Genomic DNA, 13,623 nt, shown 5'->3' with positions numbered 1-13,623 from the left:
ACATGAATCACCTCTGGTAACAAGGGGCATATAGCTTGAAGTTGACTGCAATTTGGCCATGCTGAAGGTAGAAGGAAAGGAATTAAGTAGAAAGGTTCTCTCTATCTAAAAAAGACTGTACCAACGTGGCAATGTACCACATGCAGCTGTGCAGATGGTTTTCTTCCCTTGCAGCTCGACCTGAGTTTATCAAACTCCCATTAACTAAAGGTCACTGGTGTCCCTCTGTGTTCCTCTGATTTAATTCTCCCTGCTAAAGCTAACACCAGAACCGTTTGGCTTGCATAAATAATAATTCCCATCAAACTACGTGGTTTCAGACAAATACCAATTGCTTAACTGAGGAAAACACAAAATCCAAACCCCTTGTTTGTTCATCGGCTTTTGCTGAAGCGGAATTGCACAGACCTCCACACTGGCTAGCAAGCTCTGGAGTCCCAGGAGAAAATCACATCTAATCAACATTATGGTCAGCACAAAATAACAGTTTTACTGAAAAAAAAGGAAGCTTTCCACTGCTTTTTCAGGCAAAGTTAAAAGAAGTGAGAGGCAAATTCCCAGCAAATAATGCACTGGAAGGATTTATCTTTCCTTTAACATTCACGCTAGTAACTTGTGAATGCTCCATGAGGTTCTTTTTTATAACCTAAAATTATTGATGTTTCCCTTCATCAAACAATCCCTGAGCAATCAAATCTGCAGATTTCAAGTGGGCCCTGGAGCATGATACATCTGATCTAGAAAAGCACTTCAGCACGTGAGTCTGAAACTTTAAGCAGTTGTGTTTCCCTTCGATCACAGAAGGGGAACGACTTTCCTACCTGTAGATGCAGATGTGCCTGCGAGCGCTGCCTGACCAACACCTGGAACTGTTCCCCAAATTCCTTCTTGTTTACACCACCTGAGTGACTTACAGAACTAACCAAATATGACTGGGCTATGGAAACATGTGCTGTACTCGATCAGTCATGGAAATCAGCCAAGCAGGAAAGCAATTCCATGTGACTTATGCAATCAATAAGCAGATTGCACACCTCCAACAGCCCTTGTTTACTCACCGAAAGCTCAGCTCCTACTCAGAACTAACAAAGATGGGCCACGTTGGCTCACACCAAAGGCCCTTCTAGAGCCATACTCCTTGCTAAGCAAGAGCATCACGTGCAGAGTGTAAGCAGGGAGAATCCTGCTGTGGAGGAGTTTGAGAGCATGCAGCAAACCTGACTGAACTCCCAGGAGCCTGGAGCAGGAAGACTAAGCCTCCCTCCTCTCCCGGCAGGATGCTGCCTTGCAGGGCACACGGTTTATGTGAGTCCTGGCAAGTGAGGTCAAATACTGCAAAGAAAAAGAGGATTTGCACCTGTATTTGTAGCAAGGACAACGCTGGCATGGGTGAGGGCTGCAGCCATGGCAGTTTCTTCTCGTTCCTTTAGCTCCTTTCTCAGTGCCTTAATCTCACTGAGAAAATGGCTCCGCTCACCCTTGTCTTGAGCCTTTTTGGTTTTTGCCTATAAAGTAGAAAAATCAAGACAGAACAGTCTGTTTCTAGTCCTGGGGATATGTTCAGCTTCCCAGATAACCGAAGAACCCAGATACAGCATGGCTCCTCTATGTCTACCATGATACACTGGCCCACAAAACCTTGGTTTCTTCTCCCTGCCACAAAGCCCCTTCCACAATCAGTGTTGCTTGAAGCATAAAGAGTATTTCTGTCTGTGCAAAAGATGAACTGTATCAATACAACCCCAGGCTCTGAGCATGAAGCAGCAAAATGGGAATATTGCTGCCCATCAGACCATCTGGGAGCACCAGGAGTAACACCAGCACTCAGGGTCCAGACAGCGATTTCTCAGACTTAGTTGGTCCATGTTTAAACTCCTCTGGCTGCCTGTTTTGACAGTCTTGAATTGTGAGCATGAAGTGTTGAAGAGTAACTCCCTGTCCTTACCTCCTCTGCTCAGCCCTTCCTGCTCTGCCCTGTACCTTCCCAATGCCCCAAAGATCAGCAGGGAGAAGGTCAGATGCTTTAGTCCATCCAATGGCCGAGTCTATGCACCAGTCAAAGCACCTGGGCACAGAGCAGGGAGTAATGTACAACAGTGAACAGGCTTCCTGGGAAGAAGGGTCTTGTGCCTTTGGTGGATGAGGAACTAGAACTTCCTATCTTATTCAGCTCCGTTGCTCAGGGGAAGCAGGGACCCTCTGGTTCCAAGTGACCTTGAAGCAGAAGGGCTTCCCGAGTTGACTGCGCCGTGTCCAGCCAAAGCAGCAGCTCTGCACCGTCACAAAGGCATCTCTGAGCTGCTGCAAATGATTCAGGGCAGTATCTACACAGACTCACAGCTTTTTTTAGCAATGCCTATTAAATAGATCTAACACATCAAATCATCACCACTGGTTGATGGCACTTCCCCGGCTACAGACCAGCAGCTACGAGACAATGGCCAAGCTATCGTTCACTGCAAGTCACCTTCAGAAAGCTACCCATGTTCTCAGATGGAAATTTGGACTATTTCCTTGGAGGTAAGGCTGATGACTTGAGAAAGGTGAAAAAGCTGCAGACAGAAGCTTTTATAATTAGCCAAACCAATAAAACCTGATGGTTCCTGTAATCATCCCTGTATATGGATGGATTCTCCAGGGTCTAACATGGTTCAGCTCACACTGCAGTCTTTCCCCTAGGAAAGACATCCACGCCTCTCACTCCTCTACTCAGCCACCTGTGCTGGTTAAACTTGGCAATATTCACTGAGCTGAAGGCAGAAAGCAGATTACCTTCCACTTCCTCTCTGCTAGAAACAGAGGAGGATTAGAGAGCAAAACTGATGGTGTCAGTAGGACCGAGTTTAATGTCTGTTCTGCAAAAAAGATCTAGTTTGTAAATTAACAACAGCAACAGTTCTCTGATGTCAGCTGGTGACATCAAGATCCAAATATCTGCCTGACCCTCAGCTCTGAGGGAGCAGGGAGCCCAGTCCAGAGGGAACAGAGCACTGTCAGCCAGCCCCGAGGGCAGCGCTCAGCACACTGCGAGCCTGGATCCCACCAACTCCTCATTAGGGCTCTGTGGGAGCCACCAGGCACTAATTATCCTGACCTGCCTCATTTGGGCCCCCACCCACACACCCATTGGTCTGGGAGCTTCATTTAAGGCCAGACCTTGGCCATTCCTTGGGTTTTGTTGTTTGTGTTCTGTGCTTGGCTTCCTTCTTGGGTCAACTGAACCTGTCTGGTGACCTGGACTGCTGGCTCAACATCACTGGACCCAGGCTGCCTTTCTTGCTCAGGTATGGTGGGACTTCACCCTTGCTGGTGCAAACAGCATCCAGAAGCTGATGTTCTGGAAAGCTTGAAGCCTGAACAGGTAAGGGAAGGAGACACAAAGGGGTAGAAGATGTGCAAAAAGAGTACAGGCTTTTGTTTTGTTAGCTCTCCTGCATCTCTGATTGAGACAGGGTAGGGTCTCTCTTGAGCTGGATGTATCTGCAAAATGGCTTCTGGGCAGGGCTGCCACCAGAATGGGCAGGAAAAAAAAATCTAATTAGTATTAAAACCAAACATCTTGAGTAAAAGAGCTAGTCTGTAAATTAAGTTTAGGAGAATCAAGAAAGGAGAAATTAAGGATGCATTTTTATAGTGCACTCTGCTTTCTACTTGAGGTGGCTGAGAGTGGGAGGAAGTGTCAGGACAGCCAGACATCTCGTTAGGAAATGAATTAGTGATGTGAATGTTTCCCTCGCTCCCTGGTGAAGAGGATTGCATGAACAATGCCAGGCAGATAATCTAGAGAGCAGGGCACTGCAGCATCTCCCCATGCAGCAGTAATGAGTGATTTTACCACTTCAGTGAGGAGCTCAGCTCGGAGGAGTTTTGCTCTCGGCTCCTTGTACAGCAGATGAAGATGAGCACTGGTGGCAGGTCACCGAGGAGACTCAGGCAGCCCCTGGTACAGAGGCTCCCTGTGAGATACCTTTTCAGGCTGGAAGCCAGTCTCCTTTCCAAAACTGCCAGGCTTGCACCCCAGTTCATTAAACCCCAGGCAGGTTAAATGCCTCCCAATCAGAGTAAAAGGGATTAATCCACGCCACACACCTCCAGCTGTCACTTGGTCCCCTGCACTGTGCTATTTCTCCTTTCCTCTCCCCTGAAGTGGCTTTTCTGCTGTTGACTGACCACAACGAGAGGCTCATGCCTACCAATATCTTACTCCTGCCTGTATACAGTAAGATCCAGCCTGGGAGCATCACTGTGGGTTCATGGTACCCTGAACCCAGAAATACCAGGTTCAACCAGGGGGCAGGCTGGCTGTGTGCCACCCATGGCTCACATCAGGACTAGTGACTGTGATTTACACCTAGCCACTGCTTTCTGGGGCAACCCAGAGCCACTTGGCTGTGGTGATTGTCTTGCAAGAACATGCAAGAAGTGGCAGAGTTGTTCCTTAGAGGTAGAGAAGCTTTCCTGGCTAGCAGATCAGGGACTGCACATCTAGAGAGCTAGCATTCAGGGAACCCACCCACACAGGGGCCATGTTGCTGCAGGGACACGTACAAAGGCCTGGTCGATGTCCTTCCTGATATCTGCCACTATCTGGGCATTGTCACCATGGGCCAAGACTGCGTCCAAGGAATGCTGCTGGATGGGCTCCAGCAGGCGAGCCGGGTGCCCGAGCCGCAGGATGCGGGCTTTGTAGGCAGCCAGCCTTTCCACCAGGTTATCCACAGCAACGTTGGAAGGGGCACAACACAGGACCTGCCAGGAGAGAAACCAAGTGCCTGTTACTGCCCAGGAGAGCAAAACGCTGGAGCAGCAGGAAGACAGAGAGACACCAACACATACCTACTGGAAATAAACCACTGACATCTCCACAGCCTCCAGACACCAAAGGCAATTCTTACCTTGCTCTGAAGCACTAGTGCAGGGTCTTCAATAAAGAGCAAACCTGAGCTTCAAAGCTCTTTGCACCTAATTTCAGCTGATGGGGGAAGCTCCCTGGGCCTTGCAAGCCAAGCCAGACTCTGTGGTGTAGCACAGCTGCTACTGGATCTGCTCCAGCTGCCACGCAGCCCAGCATGTTTGCAAAACAAACCAAGGTGATCACTGCCACTGATACTCACTTTCAGGCCTTGCTGTACAGCTTGCAAGATGATCTCGACTAGTGTTGTGGTCTTCCCTGTGCCAGGTGGTCCATGGACGATGGCAAGTTCCCTCTGGGCCAGTGAGAAGGAGACAGCCTCCCTCTGCGATGCATCCAGCGAGGTATTGTAAAGCTTTAGAGGCTCTGGGAAGAAAGTTGGAGAGTCACTTGGATCTCAGCCCTAACTTGGGTGCTTGCTGAGCAGCACAAATCCATTAATACAAAAAAGCAGTTCTCAGTGCCTAGCCCAAATCAATTTGATAATGAGAAGAACCTGCTTGGGGAGGAAGGCACACTCTGTACCACCTAGGTGGCTAAAAGAGTCCAGGTAAAAGTAAGGCTTGTTGTGCTTTCAAAAAGAATAAGCTATCCATCCTGCATCCACATCTTCCCCCTTCTCTCTCTGACCCTGCTGTCAAAACTAAAATTGGTGTGAGCTTTAATGATCAGAAAGGAAAAAAGGGAAAAGAATCTGCAAATTGCATTACAAGAGAATTGGTTTCACTGCAGAAGACTGAATTCTCACAAGCTGCTTTTTACCTCCCAGATTTATCTAATTTAAACCCATATTTGTTCTCATCCCCCCTAATCCTGTTGCTAATCTCCTTGTTCATTATGGAAGTTAATTACAGCAGAGATGATGACTCATTACACTGAGGTTTACTGAAAATAATGTTCCCATGAAAGCTTATATAAGACAAATCTCTGGGCATCGTTCCCTGCTTGGCATCATGTGTTTTATCACTATATTTGCATTGAGCTTGATTAAAAGCATGGAAGTTTCTCCTGGTTTTAGGCAGGTTAACTTGTGTGCAACTCCTGTGCAACCCCTGGCACTGACTTTTGAGGCAGCACAACTAAATGAGGTGTCCAGGTTCAACAAGTAACACTTGTTAACAAGATGCTTGGTGAGGAAGAGAGAAACAAGACTGATGGTACTTTTTCCTGTTAACCTGCCTCTTGCTTTACACATCATTTTTGAGATGGTGTGCTAATGACCAAGAGAAGACGAGGAAGCATCCCATGGGCTGGGGAAAAAGAAAGAATAGCTTAAAAACTGAAAGGCATTTCCCACAATGAGGAACAGCCGGGACGTAGGAGTCATTGATATTTCCTTGCTCAAGGAATGAGCTCAGCAACAGGCTTCTCCACATGCACACACACCCTCTTCCCTTTAAATCACACGCTGCCAAAAGCTGCTGTGTGGGCAGACTGGGAAATGTGCCTCCTTTCTGTGCTGAGCACAGCAGCGGTGAGGAGGAGGGCAGAGCCTCTTAAGGGATCCTGTGGCTCCTCTAAACTCCTCTCCATCCAGCAGCTGGGCTCTAAGCCACTCACCTGAAGAAATGCAGTTTATCCACTCCAGCAGGGCTGGCCCAAGAGCTCTTTATAAGCAATCAGTTTAGGATTTGCACAGGTGCACCCAGAAGACACCAGTTAACCCAGCTCTAGCCCTGTGGCATCAGCTCTGCCTTGCTGCCTCCTGCTCTGCCCAAGGCTGTCCATCTCAGCCTGCTGAGGCAGATCATGGAGAGTATGAACGTCAGTCTGCATCCTTGGGGATGGGTCTGGCTGGTGGTCAGGCAGTTCAGCCTTCGATGCACAACTTGATTTAGGATTGTAGCATTGGGGGGGAAAAAAAAATCATCTTGACCACAAGGTTGGTCTTCCAACTTTTCCAGGAACTGAGACACTTCTCTGCACAGTGCCAGCAGTTCAGGTGAAGAAGTGGGTTGGAGGGTGATATTCAAGTCCAGGAAAGGGGTCTTTGCACCAAACATTGATGGGAACAGTCCCTCCTGGGAAGAAGAACTCAAGTCCTCCAGAGCTGAAGGCCTCTCACTTCTCCATGTACCTTCCAAAGTACATTCCTCCCCATCAGTGTGTATGGGCACCAAGAGCAGACCGGACCCCATGACCAGCTCCTCCACAGTACAACCTCACTGCAGCCAAACACTGTTGGACACAACCCAGGTGGGTAATTAAGCCGGCAACAAAGAACTTTCCCTGCTCTCCCTATGAAGTATTTGGCAGCTGAGTTGTCCAGACTGCTTGGTTTTCCCCACAGACCTCAAGGGCCTCTCCATACCTCATGGAGGTACCACGTGGCAGAGGGACAAGGAGCATTTAAGATTTTTGCAAGTGACTTGTCACTTGTTGCTAGAAACCCCTGGTGCTTCCCCAGTGCTCTGCCTGCTGGGTCAGCTTTTCCTGGGGACACTCCTGCCTTTTGCCTCTTCTCCTTCTTTCTTTCACTTTTCAAATGTTTTTTTCAGCAATAGGCACAATTAGCTATGAACCATGCCTTCTGCACTCCACAGGAGCACGTGAGCCAGGCGGTGTCTGGGCACAGAGCTGAGCACCTCCTCGCTCTTTTTCTAGACCAGGACTACAGGAGAGAGCTGGGAGCTATGTGTGATCTGCACAGGGTTATGCCTGCACCTTAGCCCTGTAAGAGAAGAGAACGTGTCCATCCAGCTTGGCTGGTGCACAGCGAGCAGAGCAATGCTGGCCTCTGCTGGCAAGCAAAGCCTCCATACATCCAGCACAAGGTATGGCTGCAGGGATCCCTGCGAGACAGCAGCTGTGAGCAGGGAAGGGTTCCTTGTAGGAGAAAAGCTCTAAATGCTTCTGGGCCAGGAGTGCAGGTTAAAGTCAGAGAGCCAAGCAGAGCATTCCTTATGGACGGGCTTCTGGATTTTGCTTCCCAGAGAGTCTGACAAGAGCAGCAATCCTGTCCTGCTCAGAGCTGCCTGTTAGAAGGTTTATTCTCCCACTTGGTGCCTTTCTGGAGGCAGCAGTGGAAGGGGTGGAAGTGCTGTGTGGTGGGGGGCAGTCCCACTCTTAGCTGCAGATCCCATCTAACCACTAGTGACACCTTCACATGCTCCTTTCCCCTACTCCATAATCCCCTGAGTAGTAAGGAGGATTTTCCTGACACTGTGGGAAACAGCTGTGTGCAAATTAGCACAGCAGCAAATCTGCCAGTCAGCAGGGGTTGGGTAAAAGGGCACTAAACTGTTTCCATCATTATTACCCTTCTGTGCAGACTGATTTATTTTTTTTTAGTAAGCCAATATCATGACACCAGCAGCCACTTACTACTTCAAAACCATGTTTCTATTGGCTTTATCAGACTCCTTGCCAATCTAATCAGTCGGTGACTGGATGTAGGCACCCTCCTGGGATGACACAGACTTTAATATAGATCCTCCAGGCACAGCATTTGGCAGCCTGCTCTCCCAAGATAACCCAAGCAGCTGCAATCCAGTCATGAGACCATCACAACCCAGTGCAGCAAAAACTAAGCAACTAAAAGCTCATCACCAGATAGGCCAGGTGTGCCCTAACTCTATTGGGATGTGCCCTAAAGAGACCCCCTATAACAAAACTTTTGGAAAAAAGAAAAAAAACAGATGTTTTTCCCTTTTCCTCAAGGTTCTGAGGCTCCATATTGGGAAACAGCCACCAGCAGAAAGCACCAGTGGAGCAGCGGGTGGCACTGGGACTCACTGGCTTTGCTGGAGGAAAGAACCACGGCGTCTCGCACCTCTCAGCGGCACTGGGGAGAGCTCTGCGTGCTGTGCTGCAGCCTGGGTAGGTACAGCCTGTGTTCTCGAGGACATGGAGCTCACACGGACTCGCTGTCTTATCAGTTGCCCTTTCAGTTCACACCCTTGTAACACTTGAACCTGCTGACCAGTTTCTGACCGATTTAATACCGATCTACACGCTTTGTGAAAATGCACAGCAGTATCAGAACCCACCTAAAAGCCCCAAGACTCCCACGCTTGAAAAATGAGGCTTCTAATTCTTTTCCTCACATTGAAAAATATCAGATGTAGGATTCTGCTGTTGCACGTATCACTTGCTGGAGCCTGTTTCTCCTTTCCAGCTGGGGAGAAAGGAGCTACGAGGTGAGAAGGTAAATGGAAGGCCTTTCCACCCTGCCAGAGCATTTTGCTGTTCTCAGGTGATAGGCTGCCTTCTCATCTTGCATCTCCTCTGTCTGTCTAATGTGACCGAATGCTTCTATCAATCAATATTCTCAGTGCTGGGCAGATGTAAAATTCATCTCTGTGCTTAGTTTGCTGTATCTGAGCAATTTAGTGAAAAGGAATTTTTCTTTATTAGAGAGGTAGTTCTGCTGCCACAAGGGAAAAAGTAACTTGAAGCTGCTAAGAAAGTTAGTTCATTAAAATTTAATTCTTTTATCTAATATTAAAAACTTCAGTACACCGAGGTCCCTAGGCAGCCAAGAGGCTAAGAGGTTTGACTCAGATTAAGCTCAGTGCTTACAACTACGGAGATGTGACTCACACTAATGGTATCAGAAGCCTAGCCTGAAGGTGGACTGCAGGGGAACAGGAGTGAAAGAGCTGAACCACTGTGGACAACCAAACACAGGAATCAAAGAGAAACGCTGCAACAGCAACCATGGAGGGCAAGGAGGGTGGTGGGGAGGAAAGCAAGCAGAACCCTGGTGTGATAGTTTCTTTAAGAAGAAAATTAACTCTATCTTAGCAAAAACCAGGACACCCAGCCAGCAAGGAACCAGGCGGGGATGGATGGCATCACCCATGGCATGCTGCTGAGTGGAGAGAACAGAGCTCTCGATGTGGCTTAGATACAGACTGCCAGCCCGATCCTGCTAGGCAGCTTAATCCACCCTCTGCCTTCATACCCTCATTTTTGCAGCCCAGGGGCTATTTCCCTTCTGTCAAGGGATAATATTAATTAGCAGTTGCCAAGCACTTGGATATTCTCCTGATCAGAGGCTTTGCTTCCCCCATGGTTTCTCTGAAAGGGTAAGCCGTGTAATTTCATTTTTCCAAAGACTCACATCAAAAAAGATCTGAGTAAAACAGGATTCTGCTTAGATGCAATTTTTTGACAGCTGTTGGTAAAACAGAGTTGTGAGGTTTTATGTGTTTGATGAAACCAAAGCAGCCTGCACATTTCCAACTTGACTGAACACGATCAGAAGGCTGTAAAAATAAAAATACAAGCGTTCCCATGCTGTTTCAAACTGCAGCAGTTCCACAGTCACTTAATTCCCATGGAGGCAGAGTTATTGGATTTTCAATATAGAAGAAGCACTGGCAGCTTCTGATCTTTGAAGTTTATGGATAGGATTAGGGCAGGAAGCAAATAAGAAATGCCTCATAAACTAAATTGAATTTCAGACTCATGAATGTGTGCAAACAAAATTCCCCCGTCACAAATCCTGCCTGTTTTATGCCAGAATTCAGCTTTACTTGGTAGACTCGTGAGCGTTAGCTAGCTGAACAGTCTCTTCCAGTGTTGACAAGGGTCTTTACATGAGCAAAGTGTGTCCAGTGACCCATAAACCAGTACGAAAAGTGCTCAATGCTGCCAGTTGTAACACCACTGATTACTCACATTCATACTCGGGTCTTTTTTGGAGCAAAGCAAACTGCCTGTTTGGTGTGGAAAAGAACTTTGCAAAGATCAGTTATTTGTGTTCCCATGGGCAATTTCAAAGAATGGGTCTGGAACTGAGAGACCACAAGCACTCTTCTCAGCTGGTCAGCCCCAGGGACAGAACTTGAGGACTGGAAGAGGAGTAACAGCAGCACAGTCATCACTTGGGGCTCTGGCTCTTTGCCTCTGTCAGATGTGACGTTGGAAGAAGTAAGCACCCTCCTGACTGGGCCAGGACATAGCACAGAGCCCTTACCCTGTGGGTAGGGAACTTCAGGCTTCACCAATTGCTCTGGACAATGGAGATTTCCCCTCCCTTTCCCCATAATAATTTTCCATGTCTTTGCTTAAAATGGGCACAAGAGCAGCAACACCTCTGCTCTCACTGGTCCATCCAAAAGAGCTCTCCACCTGTGTCACTCTCAGCTTCACAGACCAAGCCAGACTAAAACCAGCAGCAGTCTCAGTGTACGTGCTTGGCTGTGAAGCTCCAGGGGCTCTGACCCTAAGGCTGCAGAAAATTGCTCTAGGAAGATCAATCCAGCACCTGCCATCAGTCTGGTATAAAATCTTACAAAGAAGCATCCTTACTTGTTTCACTGAACGCACTCGGATCAGAGGAGAAGAAGAGGACGTCGATCAGATCAGAGGCTGGACCACCGTGGTACTGCTTTAGTGCATTTAAAGCTCTGTCAGAAGAAGAAAGTAGCCAAGTTAAATATGCATTTTTTTTATTAGGGCCCAGTGACAGATGACTGCGGGCAGAGATTCAGCTCTTCCACAGCTGAAAAATGTTACTGGACAACAGACTAATCCTATCTAATTGCTGCATCCCCCAAACCTCGCACACACGTACCCCTCGTGCTGCTCAGACTTGCACTTTCTACTCTTACTCCAGTTTGACAGTCAGACCCTTTGCAGAGCCTTTTCAGCACATGAATTCAGCAAAGAGCTATTCACTTCTCCTGCCACGATTGAAAAGACTCTATACAGAACCCAGTGAGAGAGCTGGTACAACATGGGACCAAATTATGTAGCTGTGTGGGAAAGGAAGAGGGAAGAGCAGGACCATACCAGCCAGCAGGTAGACAAATTTAGGCTGTTGTGATGCTGTAGCATAAGATATCCCATTGAGTTACCTCAGTGTGGGTTCCCTCAGTAGTCAGCAGAAAAAGAAAAGGACAGCCAAGAGGTGGATACCTCCCCTACGTGGAGCTGCTATAGAAGTAAGAGGAATATGATAGGAAAGGGGAGAAACCAAGCCTAGTGAAGTAAACTGAGATCTGTCTCAGAAGAGCTTTTCCAGCATAAACTTGGCAATTTTCAATCGGCTTTTGCACTCCTGAGCAGAGTGACTGTAGGTGAACTGCAGCCCTGTGGCTCTTACTTTTTCAGCCTGTTGTAGGTGACGTCGTTGGCTAATTTCAGCAGGCGGTACGAGCTCTCTCGGTCCAAGCTCAGCATGCCATCTCGAGATTCCTCAAAGGCCACGGTCACTGCTTTGGAGGTGACACGTGTTACGATGCCGGTGGAGAGCGGATCCCCCTGGCCAGCTGAATCGTAAAGGCCCACAATGTCCCCTGCAAAGACAAGTTTGAAGAGAGAGCGTGAAACAGGGAAAACGTTTTGAAAAGAAACTCTTTTGGGGAGACCAGCAACCAAGCACGGTCCAACGCAGACAGCAGGAGCACCTACACCAACCACAGCTCTAGCACCATGTTTCCTGACAGAATTTGTGTCAAGCCCATAAGGAAGGAGAATATCCTTCTCTCAGCTGACAGAGAGCACACAGCAAGAGGGAGCAAAAGGACAATGAGCAGTGAGATGACACCTGACTGCAACTAACCAGCTGCCTTCAGACCTCCAAGCACCACAGGTCTTGGGGTGGAGACCAGCAGTGCTCCCCGCAGCCAGAGCTGCTCAGAAAGACAACGTGCTTTCACAGAGACCATGGGAGAACTCTCTGAACTTCTCTCTCTCTTTTTTTATCATCAATCGCTCAGTCTTTACAAATATCACATTAGAAAGATGTGAGAAAGAAGACACTGGTCATCTCTTACTTTGTACTGACAGAAATATCACTTACCAGGCCCAAAACTGTTATAGGGCAGCTCGGCGTCTGAGTCATATTTTCTAGGCTGGAACGTCACGAGCAGCCGTCCGTAGAGGCCGGTTCTCTGGCTGGCAGCTTGCAGTTTTAGCAGGCAGACGCCTCTGCGCTGCAGTTCCTTCAGGGAGACGCTTTCCTGCCATGCCCTGGGAACCACACACAGGCGTGAAAACCGCTTGCTGGACTGAAGCTGAGATTCAAAGTTTCAGAGGATAAAACAGAGAAAGATGGGGGAGGAGACGGAAAAGGATGATGGCAAAAGAGACACCAGCTCGTTGAAGTGTTGGCTTATGCCCTGGCTTTGTAGCGATGTAACTAGACTGGCTGCCACAGGCTTATGTTGAGAGATGGGGCGATGCTCACAGAGCCTGGGGAGGAAATAACACCTATTTCTGGGTACCTTCCCCCCTCCTGTCTGGGTGTGAAAAGGAAGGACCTGGACCTGCCCAGCTCCCAGGAGAGAATAACCTGCATTTTCTCCTATCCCCTGTAAATGTTAAAATGGAAGATGTGCTGTTTTTTCCATGGAGCTGTGCTAACCTCCGATGAACACCACGCACACGGCTGCACAGGGAAGAGGAGCGGGTGTCAGCACAGACCTGAGCGTCTGTCTGTGTCACCTAGAGGTGACAGCCAGCCCTAAAGGGTGAGGCTAGAGCGATTCCTACAGGGGTAGGTCCAGCTGGGTGTCCATAGGTGGCAGCAGGCCCTACAGGGTGGGCTTCCCACTGGGATGTGCTGGTTATACTGGAGTGAGTCCAGCAGCATTGCCTGCAGGTGACAGGAGGCCCTACAGCGGTGAGTCAGCAGCGTTCCCCAGAGGTGACAGCAGGCCCCTTAGAGCTGTGTCTCTTAGGGTTTCCCGTAGGTGACAGCACGTCCCAGAGGGACGGTCCATCAGGCTTTCCCATGGGTGACACCAGGCCCCCGAGGT

General features: G+C 48.5%; 1 protein-coding gene across 1 annotated transcript in view; it reads right to left on the bottom strand.

Annotated features, from left to right (window-relative positions):
* Positions 1-12,835, bottom strand: part of IGHMBP2 (immunoglobulin mu DNA binding protein 2) — a gene marked incomplete at both ends in the record, with an annotated part of 30,389 nt that extends 17,554 nt beyond the window's left edge. The window contains 6 exons of the mRNA XM_010165971.1: positions 1,358-1,505; positions 4,549-4,749; positions 5,115-5,278; positions 11,171-11,268; positions 11,967-12,159; positions 12,666-12,835. Coding sequence (XP_010164273.1) covers positions 1,358-1,505; positions 4,549-4,749; positions 5,115-5,278; positions 11,171-11,268; positions 11,967-12,159; positions 12,666-12,835 — 974 coding nt within the window. The remainder of the gene's footprint in view (positions 1-1,357; positions 1,506-4,548; positions 4,750-5,114; positions 5,279-11,170; positions 11,269-11,966; positions 12,160-12,665) is intronic.
* Positions 12,836-13,623: the final 788 nt, after the last annotated feature.

The sequence above is a fragment of the Antrostomus carolinensis genome, unplaced genomic scaffold (genome assembly GCF_000700745.2).
Source record: "Antrostomus carolinensis isolate BGI_N321 unplaced genomic scaffold, ASM70074v2 scaffold23194, whole genome shotgun sequence".
Taxonomy (NCBI): domain Eukaryota; kingdom Metazoa; phylum Chordata; class Aves; order Caprimulgiformes; family Caprimulgidae; genus Antrostomus; species Antrostomus carolinensis.
Note: the sequence above shows the minus strand (reverse complement) of the source record. Positions and strands in the feature narration are given on the sequence as shown.